This window comes from Amyelois transitella, chromosome 2, assembly GCF_032362555.1.
Source record: "Amyelois transitella isolate CPQ chromosome 2, ilAmyTran1.1, whole genome shotgun sequence".
In the NCBI taxonomy this organism is placed as follows: Eukaryota; Metazoa; Arthropoda; class Insecta; order Lepidoptera; family Pyralidae; genus Amyelois; species Amyelois transitella.
This window is the reverse complement of record NC_083505.1, coordinates 3,284,224-3,297,093: the sequence shown is the minus strand read 5'-3', so window position 1 is coordinate 3,297,093 and position 12,870 is coordinate 3,284,224. Positions and strand designations below refer to the sequence as shown.

Below are 12,870 nucleotides of genomic sequence, written 5' to 3'. Positions count from 1 at the left end.
TTCGAACCCATTTTGTACACGGAACGCTACAAAGTGAGTAATTATAAGTACCAGAAATTAAGATATATCGCTTACTCCGTGCCGTGTAATTCTTGGCAATTAAGAATAGGACCACTCCCATGGATGTCGTGAATTGCGATTAAGGGAGTGGCTAATAAACTTGTGATTCTTCTTGTGGGCTAGCAACCTGTCATTATTTTAAGTTCCATCATTAAACCATACAGCTGAACGCGGCCTTTCAGTCTTTTCTAGACTGTTGGCTCTGTCTACCCTACAAGGGATAAAGAAGTGGTTATATATACTTACAACAGGATAGATATTTACCTACTTATGTAGATAATTGAGTTTCATTGTAACTATGGTTATTCTATACGTAATCTATGGATAATATCTACCTTACAAAGAAGTCACGAGTCGACGCTCGATGACCATGTTTAGCCAACTATCAAACACGTGAGCGAATTAAACCTGCTGTAAAGAAAATCTATTTTAAAAAAATTACATGAGGTATAATACCAGAAAAAAGTTAAGCCCTAGATGAGGTAAATATATTTAGAGTGGTAACATCGTTGCTGATAGAAATGAGCACAATTATTTTCATTAATAATCACGTCTGTATCCCTTACGGGCTAGACAGAGCCAGCAGTCTTGAAAGACTGACAGGCCAGTCAGTTCAGCTGTTAGGCTTAATGATAGAATTGAGATTTAAATAGTGATAGGTTGCTAGCCCATCGCCTAAATGAAGAATCCCAAGTTTATAAGTCTATCCCTTAGTCGCCTTTTACTTCATCCATGGGAAAGAGTTGGAGTGGTCCTATTTATACCATACGGCACAACCACAGTCTGACGGCCTCTGTGGTGCAGCGGTAGAACGCTTGTCTGTGACACCTGGGGTCCCGGGTTCGAATCCCGGCCAGGGCATGATGAGAAAAGAACTTTTTCTGATTGGCCTGGGTCTTGGATGTTTATCTTTATAAGTATTTATTATAAAATATAAGTATCGTTGAGTTAGTATCTCATAACACAAGTCTCGAACTTACTTCGGGGCTAACTCAATCAGTATAATTTGTCCCGTATAGGCAGTGATAACTCTATTTGTACTCCATATACAATTAACCTGGTTTTGCATTTCTTATGTGGGCCAAAAATAAGATTATTTTATTCATATAGATTAAATTCAAAAGACAATGGATCCTAAGTATAGGTTTATTGAAAAAAAAAACGGGAAGCGAATGGTGATACAAATCTTAAATTGGCATTTTTATGCTGAAAATATTGTTAAAAAACCATGTTTATGGAATTTCCATAATTACACGTATTTAACGTCTTTATCTCTTACAGGGTAGACTAGACAGAGCCAAAAGTCACAAGACCCATCGGAGGGTTGGCACTTCTATCTCTTTATTATATAATCAGGAATTTCGTGACTAAAAAACAAATTATCAATTTCATTGTATAATAATAAACAATAAATTTACACTTAAATAAATATAAATATAATTATTCTAAAATAGAGGCGGTTAATTTTTCTTCTTCTTCTGATCAGGTAACAGTCCCATATCTTCTTGGTATTTCCTTATGAGCTGTTCTTGTACGTCCGGGAGACACGGTGAGTACCGACTGTATTCCATACTAAACTCACCCTTACCTTGGGTCATTGACCTGTAACAATTAAATTTTAATAATTAAATAAAAGCTACTCGATTTTTAGCGAACCGAAAAGTCCGATACGTCTTAAATTTGATCAAGGTAAGTTCATCTTGGCCTTCCCCTTCCAAAATTTTTGTGTTTATTTGTGGTTCAGAAAAAAGTATGAAAAATTCTACTCTAACATGCTATAGGTAAGGTATCATTGAATTATTGCTATATCGTCGAGTAAAGCTATAATTCAGTGATACCATTGCACGTTCTGACACTTTCTTCCAAGAGCTAAGAATTCCGACTAAACTTATAAATGCAAAAGTAAGTTTGTTTGCCTCTTTTTGAAATCCTTGTACTTTTTATCCGCTAAATCTCGTGGGGTTAGCGAAAAACCTGTATTCTTTCGCAAGTGACGCTAAACTCGCCCGTGTACTGTGGCGCTTAAATCATTTACCTAAGTTCTTCAGCATATCCAAACATATTATTCAGAGCCATATCCGCATACAAATTGGTCTAGCCCTCACCTCCATGCCAGTTATGATACCTCCTCGCACCACAATAAAGATGATTTGATTTGATTCGCTTATTCAGCTAGTACAGTGCACTAATACAATGCCGTAGAAAACGACAAAATTTAATACATTTGTGCGTAGAACCTACACACGTAAAACATATCTAGAACATTCTAGCTACTTCACTGCCCATAGCAAAACCTCCTCGCTTTTTCAGGTACCCTAGTACCGCGTGATTATAATTCGTTCTATTGAGCTTATATATTGCTTTTATTGCAGATTCAAAACGATCTGACACTCTCTTTCATAGGCTAAAGATGGCTAAGAATAAACTCATAGTTGAGAAAATCACCTTAATTATAAAAAATATTATAAAATTACCTAAATAAATTAGAAAATTACCTTAATTCTCCAGCATAACCAAACATGTTATTCAACGGCACTTCAGCATACAAAGTGGTCCAGCCTTCAGCTCCTTCCGTGCCTGTTATGATACCTCCTCGCTTATTCAGCTGCCCTAGTACTGTGCCGTGGAATTCCTCGGGCAAAGTCACTTCTACGAACATTATTGGTTCGAGGATTTGCCATGCGCCCATTTCGAAAACTGAAAGGAAACGGGAATTGTCTATAAAGTAAGTAAAAAAAAATGTTTTCAAAGTTATTGACAGATATAATACCTGTCTGGATTTTAGACAAAACAGGGTTGCTTTTAGATTTTTACTAGACTACATAAAACTGGAGAGCAACTCTTCCAGTTATTGTGCCATCTTTTAATTTCATTTCTTCCTCAATTTGGATCACTGATATGTATTCAAATAAGTTCAAAATGTAAACCTGAATGGTACACTGATACAGGCTTCCAAACATCAATTCCCCCTGTTTATATCTATAAAAATGATTATTATTATTTTCCTTTCAGAATCCTCTTTACATTTCATAAATATTCATAAAAAAAACTAACTTTTTAAGCAGAGTAGTGAAACTGTTAAAAAAATAATTACCCCCAATTCACCACACAAGTTTCAAACAGTAAAATTTAAAACATACCATCTTTAACAGCCCCTTTAGCCGCCAAAAAGAATGCCAGTTCGCTAGAGTCCACAATGTGATGTGCCCCGTCTTGCAAACGGAACTTGACGCCAGATATCTTGTGCCCTGACAGGTATCCCTTTTGACACGTGTCCAAGAACCCTCTTTCAACGCCGGGGACAAACTGTTTGGGCACGTTCGTACCTATTGTCTCGTCGACGAATTCTAAACCTGATGATAAAATTTGATATTGATATTTGATGATAAAATTGAACGTAAATAACTCTTTCGTGTAAAGTATGAAGAGTAGGTGGAAAAGTAAGAAGAGGTGATGTTTCGACCATTTTCATTAAAAAATTATAAAGCAGTGGTCTAAGACATTAATACGTTCGTAAATCGTGATTATAAATTTACATATAAATTACATTACATTATACAGTACATTATAAATTTAATATTCGTGTCAACTCGACCTCTTTCCAATGGATGTCGTGAAAGACGACTAAGGGATAGGCTTATAAATTTAGGTTTCTTCTTTGAGGCGACGGGCTTACAACCTGTCACTATTTGAATCTCAATTCTATCATTAAGCCAAGCTAAACGTGGCCTATCAGTCTAAGACTATTGACTCTGTCTACCCCGCAAGGGATATACAAAACCAATAAGTCTGTAAGTGGCATACTGCCTCACTGCATCAGAGTGATATTTATGAAGTACAACAAGACGTACAAATATCACTACATAGTATAAAACAAAGTCGCTATTTTAGTCTGTTTGTCTGTATGCTTAAATCTTTAAAATTTTAAAAACGCAACGGATTTTGATGCGGTTTTTTGCAACAGGTAGAGTGATTCAAGAGTAAGGTTTTATGTATAATCTTTTCCGAATTTTGCACCCGTGCAAAGCCGGGGCGGGTCGCTAGTATAAAATAAAATAAAAATAGTTTACTCGTATTCTGATGTGGCGGTAAAGGCTCCATTATTCCTGAGACCCTGGCGTACTGACCGGCCCCACCGGATTGCTTCTTATGAAGGTAGTCAAATGCGCACGGAGACATCATTGTTTCTCTGAAAAATGATGGCTATAAGTAATGTCACAATTGTATACACAGGCAAGACAAGGAGGGAAAGGTCGGAGTGGGAAGACCTAGACGAACGTATCTTGATCAAATTAAGGACGTCCTGGTAAAGGGTCAGGTCAAGAGTACCCGAAACCGCCGAGCTTGCATGAAGAGAGTTATGAATGTGGATGAAGCGAAGGAAGTGTGCAGAGATCGTGGCAAGTGGAAAGAGGTAGTCTCTGCCTACCCCTCCGGGAAAGAGGCGTGATTTTATGTATGTATACACATACATACGCATACACATAATCACGTTTATATCCTTTACGGGATAGACTAAAGCAATATTGTTGAAAAAGCTCAAAAGACAATCGGGTGGAATCGATATTCAGATATGACAGGTTGGTCTTGTTATTATTATCATAGAGCTACATCAACTACAAAAAAAAAGTTAAAGAAAATAGCAATTTTTTTTTCTTTCGATTTTTTTTCCAACATTACTCTACTAGCTAGATCAGAATTTTCATCCGCTGTGAACTATCATGAATGAGTGGCTCAATATGAATCAAGACGAAACAACAAGGAGCTTAGAATGAGAAAAATTGAAGTTTCATCTCATTGTAACCGTGTACAACGCATGTGCTTTTGTGTGCCATTAAAAAAGCGTAATAATTGCCGTGTGGTTCCCGGCACCAATACAAAAAAGAATATGAGCACTCCATCTCTTTCCCATGGATGTCGTAAACAGCGACTAAGGAATATGCTTACAAACTTGGGATTTTTTTTAGGCGATGGGCTAGCAACCTGTCACTATTTGAATCTCAATTCTATCATAAAGCCAAATAGCTGAACGTGGCCATTCAGTCTTTTCAAAACTATTGGCTCTGTCTACCCCGCAAGGGATATAGACGTGACCATACATATGTATGTATGTATGTAATAATTTCTTCTGGTGGATTGGTCATCAGGCCCCATTAGTTTTTCGCGCGATAAAAATGGCGTCGCGCGTGCCATACTATGAGGGCTGTAGTAGTAAGATTCCTGTGTATAATATGTTTATTTTTTTATTCTATTCTTAGTTTAATTAATATTGTGAAGTTGACGTTGTTGAAGAAAATGCTGCAGTGCAGTTTGTTACCGCTTCTTTTGCACTGACGCCTTGGAAGCGGCAGTAAAATTAGTTTTAAGTAATTTATTTGACGTCAACCAATGTTGTTAAACCATACGTTTTGACAATTATTAAGCGATATATAGTATCCTATAGTAATGAATAAAAATTTTGAATTTGAATTTACCTGAAAGCGACTTTGGGTTTCCCCAACTCCACGGGGCAATTGTACTCCCTCTCCATCCTCTGGGCGTAGATTTCTAAATGCAGCTCACCCATACCGGAGACTATGGTCTCTTTGTTGTCGCCGTCGTAACGAAACTGGAATGTTGGGTCTTCTTTGGTAAACCTGGAAATCATAAAGGAATATATTAAATACTGGAATATCAGGTCGTCTTTGGTAAACCTGGAAATCATAGAGGAATATATCAAATATCATACAAACATACAAATCTGTCTTAAAGCCAAATAGCTGAACGTGGCCTATCAGTCTTTTCAAGACTGTTGGCTCTGTCTACACCGCAAGGGATATAGACGTGATAATATGTATGTATGGATCTACATACAAATTATCATGACTTTACCCATCACGTGATTGACTTATTAAATAATGTTTACCTTTTAGACATTTCCAAGTACCTAAAGAAAGTTATGTAGAAACTTTGAGTTATTTAGAATTGTTGTTTGTTTGTAAACTTTTTCATTAATTCATTCATATAATCATGTGTATATCCCTTGCGGGGAAGACAGAGCCAGCAGTCTTGAGACACTGACAGCCCACGTTCAGCTGTTATGCTAAATGATAGTATTGAGATTCAAATATTGACAGGTTGCTAGGCCATTGTCTATAATGAATCCCAAGTTCATCCATGGGAAAGAGACGGAGTGATCCTATTATTTTTTATATTGTTGCCGGGAACCACTTGTATAAGAATGTAAGCAATAATAAGATAATACATACATACATACATATGGTCACGTCTATATCCCTAGCAGGGTAGACAGAGCCAACAGTTTTGAAAAGACTGAATGGCCACATTCAGCTATTTCGGCTTAATGATAATAAGATAATAATTGTAATAAGATAATAATTGGTAATTTGTCCCGTATATATTTATTTATATGTATTATTTCTTTAATATATTTCATATAGAACTCACCTAGCAACAGCTTTAGAGAAATTATCCCTGTCCTTATTATTCTTCGGCTTTATGGACATCGAGACTACGGGGTCCGGCACGTGTATCGATTCCATTGACAGATTCAGCTTGTGATCATTGACAAACGTGTCACCGGACGCGCAATCTACGCCGAACAACGCGAAGATATCGCCCGCTAACACTTCGTTCACCTCCTCCATGTTGTTCGAGTGCATTCGTACAAGACGTGAGATTTTGACCTGGAAAGTTTCATATATAATAGTTAATTTTGGTCAAGGCTTGTCATCACTTCAGCTATCTATACTAATATTATAAAGCCGTGTGGTTCCCGGCACCGATACAAAAAAGAATAGGACCACTCCATCTCTTTTCCCATGGATGTCGTAAAAGGCGACTAAGGATAGGCTTACAAACTTGGGATTCTTTTTCAGGCGATGGGCTAGCAACCTGTCACTATTTGAATCTCAATTCTATCATTAAGCCAAATAGCTGAACGTGGCCGATCTGTCTTTTCAAGATTGTTGGTTCTGTCTACCCCGCAAGGGATATAGACGTGACTATATGTATATGTATATGTATATGTATATGTATGTATTATAAAGCTGAAGAGATTGTTTGTTTGAACGCGCTAATCTCAGGAACTACTGGTTCGAATTGAAAAATTCTTTTTGCATTGAATATACCATTTATCGAGGAAGGCTTTATGCTACATAACATCACGCTGCAACTATAAGTAGCAAAGAAATAATGGAAAATATGAAAAAAAAAACGGAGTAAATTATTCATCCTTGAGGGCTTCTATGATGCCCAAAATAACTATTCCACGCGGACGAAGTCGCGGGCTCAGCTAGTATGTTATAAAAGATGATATACAAGCCACGGGATCTGACAAGCGAGGAAAATATAGATAACACTCTGGTCCCAAAGCAAGGCTTTTGCTACAGGTTTCATGTTGTATCCTTTTGTATGCCAATAACATACTGCGTCATAAAGTTATATGCAGAGTAACTTGATACGCGGTTGACTGTACTAAAAATTCACATAGATTTTTTTAGGCTTTGAGCAGATGGTGAACACTATTTCATTATAAAGTATTGTAATTTATATTACTTTCATTAGGAGATCTTTGTCCGTGTGGTTCCCGGCACCAATACAAAATAGTACTACCCCCATCTCTTTCCCATGGATGTCGTAAAAGGCGCCTAAGGTATATGCTTATAAATCTGGGATTTTTCTTTTAGGTGAGGGGCCTAATTCTATCATTAAGCCAAACAGCTGAACGTGGCATTTCAGTCTTTCCAAGACTGTTGGCTCCGTCTACACCACAAAGGATATAGACTGTATTATATGTATGTATTAATATATGTACGAGCACTTTGTGTACAAACAAAATAATGGATATAGAAAAAAAAAAGTGAAACACACCTTTTTACCAGTCCTAGCGTTAAATATATTCTCGCCACGTTTCAATATGCCCTGGTAACACCGCAAATATGTCAGCTGTCCGAATTTGCTCAACTCCAATTTGAATGCCAAGCCCACAAAAGGTTTCTTGCCGTCCCTCGATGGGTCCAGTACTATATTTTCGGCGTCCTTGTCCTCATTCAAAATAGCTGCGGATCGATATAAATGGCTTGTTAATAAATACTTATATGGGTGAAAAAGACAACACAGTTATGACAAGCAAGTCTTAAAAAGTGTATTATTGATAAGGATTTTTTTTAACTGACTTATAGAGAATTAAGTTTACATACATATAGTCACGTCTATATCCCTTGCAAGATTTACAGAGTCAACAGTCTCGAAAATACTGAAAGGGCAATGTCAGCTATATGGCTTCATGATGGAATTCCTAAGTCCTAACCTAGATAACATTTGAAAAATAATATAGATTTTTACACAACTGACAATGACCTCCATAGGAATTAAGTAACCAGTTTTTACCTGTATTTTCCACTTCACCAGGATGTGGAAGGTAATCCAGTACTGCATCAAGGAGCGGTTGGACCCCCTTGTTTTTGAGAGCTGTGCCTACGAGCACGGGAGTGAAGGTCCGTTTGAGAGTGGTGCGGCGGATGGCTCGCTTGACATCGGATATGGTTGGCGTTTTCTCTTCAAGGAACAACTCGCCTGGTAGAATATTTAAAAATATTTATTTTTAGCTACTTGATTGTACGAAATACAATCTGTTACGAGGGACACAAATTCAGATTAAAATATTACTTCTTAATAGGGACTAAAAGTATCCTATCCAAATATTTAATAGTTTTTTTCTAGACTTAAATAATAATGACCGTAATAACAAAGTGTATTCATTCCTTCTCACAGTAGGCGGACTGAATACTAATAGCATTTTCTAACCATTGGGTTAAGCAGAGAACACTTGTGTATGTAATATTTTACCGCACTTATTGCATCAACTTTTGGCTTGACATCGCGAAAGACGATTGATATGCATACCAAATAATCTTAATAAAACTTAAGGGTTATTTCGGTCTGATCCCCAAAATCTGATACCCTAGTGGATCCCTCTTCTCACTGAATGTGGATCAGAAGAATACAAAATATTTCAGAGTGGACTTGGATTTGAGGAAGAAAATGCATTAATTAGGAAAAGTTACATACCTAAAGCATCATCCACATTAGACAAATGTTCAATCAACTCGTGCCTCTTCTCCTGCACTTCGGCCCTTCTATCCTTGGGCACTTCATCGAGGCGAACTTTCTCACCATAATCACCATCAAAGTACATAGCTTTTTCTTCGACAAGGTCCAAAATTCCTTGGCACTCCTTCTCCAGGCCGATAGGTAGATGTAGGAAAGCAGCATTATGGTTCATCTTAGAACGCATTTGTTTTAGTACTCTTGAAATAAACAAAAATAATATTATACATAAGTACATAAAATACATCTCTTTTTCGGAAGAGCAGGCACAGACCATCTTTCCACTTGCAGGCTTCGTTCACATTCATAAGTTTCTTAATTTTAAGAACAAATAGTTAAACTTTAGTCCCAAAAATAAGTCATTTGAAATTTCTCAGCATTTTTTACATAATCATATCAAAGTAAATGTAAGCATTTAACTCTATAATCAAATAAGCGTTGTTGAGAAAAGGTTTTACTTTTCATCATACGTTTTGTACATCACCTTAGCTTAAGTTTTAGGACAAGTTATTTTGTTATAATTTATTTCTATTAATCTATCCATCCTGCAAGTAGTCTTGAAGATATATCCAATTTACTTTAAATACCAATATTAAGTAATAAAGAAACTAACCTATCAGGGTTAGCCCCTAACCTATCCAACTTATTGATAAATGCCAAACATGGCACATTATATCGTTTCATCTGTCGATTCACCGTCAAAGTCTGACTCTGTACCCCGCCAACAGCACACAGTACCAGAACAGCGCCATCTAGAACTCTCAATGCGCGTTCCACTTCGACTGTGAAGTCAACGTGACCAGGTGTATCGATAATGTTGATATTGTGGTCTTTCCATATTGTGTACGTAGCAGCCGATTGGATTGTGATGCCCCTTTGTCTCTCAAGTTCCATAGAGTCCATCACTGCTCCCACATTGTCCTTGCCTTTCACCTGAATGTGAGGATTAAACAAGTGATTTTAAATATTTAAAGCATTCTTTTTGTAAATTGATATGAAGAAATCATTGGCCTAGCCCTATCAGTGGTTCGTGCAGATGATATAATATTGGTAAAGTGAAGAAATAATAGACTGTGCCCTACAAAGTAATTTTTACAGGCTGAACTAAGTTTTCTTATAAGATCTAGCTGAATTGAATGGTTCTATCATTAAGCCAAATAGCTGAACGTGGCCATTCAGTCTTTTCAAGACTGTTGGCTCTGTCTACCCCGCAAGGGATATAGACATGATCATATGTATGTATGTATGTATCTAGCTGAATATTTCTTTCAAGTCTTTTTGAGACATTTCTAATCTTAAAAGATATTTACTTAAGATATTGTTACAAATAATCAACAGAATTGAAGAAGCAATACAAACCTCATGCATCTGATCTATTCGTCCTGTGTAGAACAATATCCGCTCTGTGAGTGTTGTTTTGCCAGAATCTATGTGAGCCGATATACCAATATTTCTGATTTTTTCCAATTTCTTGTGTTCTGCATATTTGACATGAGAGGAGTATGTCTGTAAGTGGAAAAAATATTGTATAATGAAATCTGAAAAATAAAAGGAAAATGGAGTTTCCAAAACGGGGAACTAATTCTGCGATATAACCTACAACCTTGGGATTAAGTATTACTATAATTTAATTGATAAAAGGTACTATGCTATCGGAACTTTAAAAAAATCGAAACTGTTACGTAAAAATTGAAAGAAATATGAAAATTAGTAAAAATGAATAATATCAATCACCTTAACTTGAAGTAAGTTTGCTTTACCGGCGTTTGTAAAGGCTTTTGCCAGTCGCATTAAATCTACTAAAGTCATTATTAATTTGATTTATTTTAAACATACACGATACTTTAAATCAGATTTTCATTTGAGGTTATAAATTCTTCACGACCCACCAAAGACGACTCACCGACACTATTATCGAAATGAATGTCGGTGACAGCTGGCTGTCAGTGTCAGTATGACATTCACATTTTTATGTTGGCCATCTTTCCTCCTGAAATTATCCACTAAATGATTCACAAAGAATTATCTACACATAGAAGTAACAATAATATAAATGAGATGTGGGATCAGCTAGCGTCCTCAAGTTAAGACTCACAAGTTATTTAAGTCATTCCGAAATGGATATTTGTAATAATAAATGATACAACTTAGGTATGTACGATCGCGTTCATATCTGCAGTCATAGTTTTAAAATTCTTACGGGTTAAAATAGCGTGCACTGTGGTTCCAATAGATACACACACACATGCATATTTAAAAAGAATAAATATTTCATCAAATGAATACGGTCTCAAGCGGGATTTCGAAAGGGAATGGGATGTACTGATCAGGTCTTTTCCTTGCGGTGCATAGCCGAAAAGTTTTTGGCCAAGAGTCAAAAAGTCTATTGCACATTCGTAGATCTGGAAAAGGCCTATGACAGAGTTGAGAGGAATGAATTGTGGTCAGCACTTTCTATGCATGGGGTGAGCAGTCTCTTAATACGAGCACTGAAATCCTTATATGAGGATTCGAGTGCTTGTGTCAGGATAAACGGAGCGCACACTGAGTGGTTTAAGATTGAGAAAGGCGTTAGGCAAGGATGTGTTGCGTCACCGTGGCTGTTCAACCTATTTATGGATAGCTGTTTGACAGATTTGAAAGAGTCTAAAAGTGGATTAAGGATGAATGAGTTACTCGTCAAATGTCTGCTCTATGCCGACGATCAGGTTATACTGGCGTCATCAGCGGAGGAGTTACAGGAGATGGTAAACTGTATGCATGAAGCTTTAAAAGAGAAAGGAATGAAAGTGAACGTAAGTAAAACTAAAACACTGGTTTTTGAAATGGAGAAAGAAATGACAGCATGTAATATTTTGATTGGAGGAGAAAAAGTGGAGCAAGTGAAAGAGTTTGTATATCTAGGATCAAAGTTTACATCAGATGGCAAGTATGATAGTGATATTGAAAGGAGAGTGAACGCGGGGAACATGGTGAATGGAGCTTTGCATGCCTTTATGAGCAGTCAGAAACTATCCAAAAAGGCTCGACTGGCTGTGCACAGGGGCGTGTTGGTCCCGACATTAATGTATGGGAGTGAAAGTTGGGTATGGCAAAAGAAGCATGAAAGCAGAATAAATGCAGTGGAAATGAGAGCGTTAAGGAGTATGATGGGTGTGAAATTGAGTGACAGGATAAGGAACAGCGTGATAAGGGAATGTTGTGATGTGAAAGAAGATGTAGTTACAGGAATAGAAAAGGGTATGTTAAGATGGTTCGGTCATGTGGAGAGGATGAATGAAAGCAGGTTGACTAAGCAGATATACAAGGAGAGTGTGGAGGGAAAGGTCGGAGTGGGAAGACCTAGACGAACGTATCTTGATCAAATTAAGGACGTCCTGGTAAAGGGTCAGGTCAAAAGTACCCGAAACCGCCGAGCTTGTATGAAGAGAGTTATGAATGTGGACGAAGCGAAAGAAGTATGCAGAGATCGTGGCAAGTGGAAAGAGGTAGTCTCTGCCTACCCCTCCGGGAAAGAGGCGTGATTTTATGTATGTATGTATGTATGAATACGGTCTTTAAAACCAATGATTACTAAGAAAAACAGTTTATTATTCTATGACATATAACACAACAAAACAGAAAGAGACGGTAATCAACGATGGCCGAACTGGGCCCGATAATTGTCGATCGAGATATCGTCGTCTCTCATTATTTGCA

At 37.1% G+C, this 12,870-nt stretch overlaps 1 protein-coding gene across 1 annotated transcript; it reads right to left on the bottom strand.

Annotated features, from left to right (window-relative positions):
- Positions 1 to 1,332: 1,332 nt before the first annotated feature.
- Positions 1,333 to 11,074, bottom strand: LOC106143191 (elongation factor G, mitochondrial). Its single transcript, XM_013345212.2, has 12 exons — positions 10,906 to 11,074; positions 10,531 to 10,677; positions 9,785 to 10,104; positions 9,133 to 9,371; positions 8,452 to 8,637; positions 7,933 to 8,120; positions 6,508 to 6,746; positions 5,535 to 5,696; positions 4,131 to 4,249; positions 3,201 to 3,413; positions 2,556 to 2,757; positions 1,333 to 1,662 (listed from the first exon to the last, which is right to left on the bottom strand). Exons 1-12 carry the CDS (start codon positions 10,978 to 10,980, stop codon positions 1,521 to 1,523), a joined length of 2,232 nt encoding a protein of 743 aa, XP_013200666.1. The 5' UTR covers positions 10,981 to 11,074; the 3' UTR covers positions 1,333 to 1,520.
- Positions 11,075 to 12,870: the final 1,796 nt, after the last annotated feature.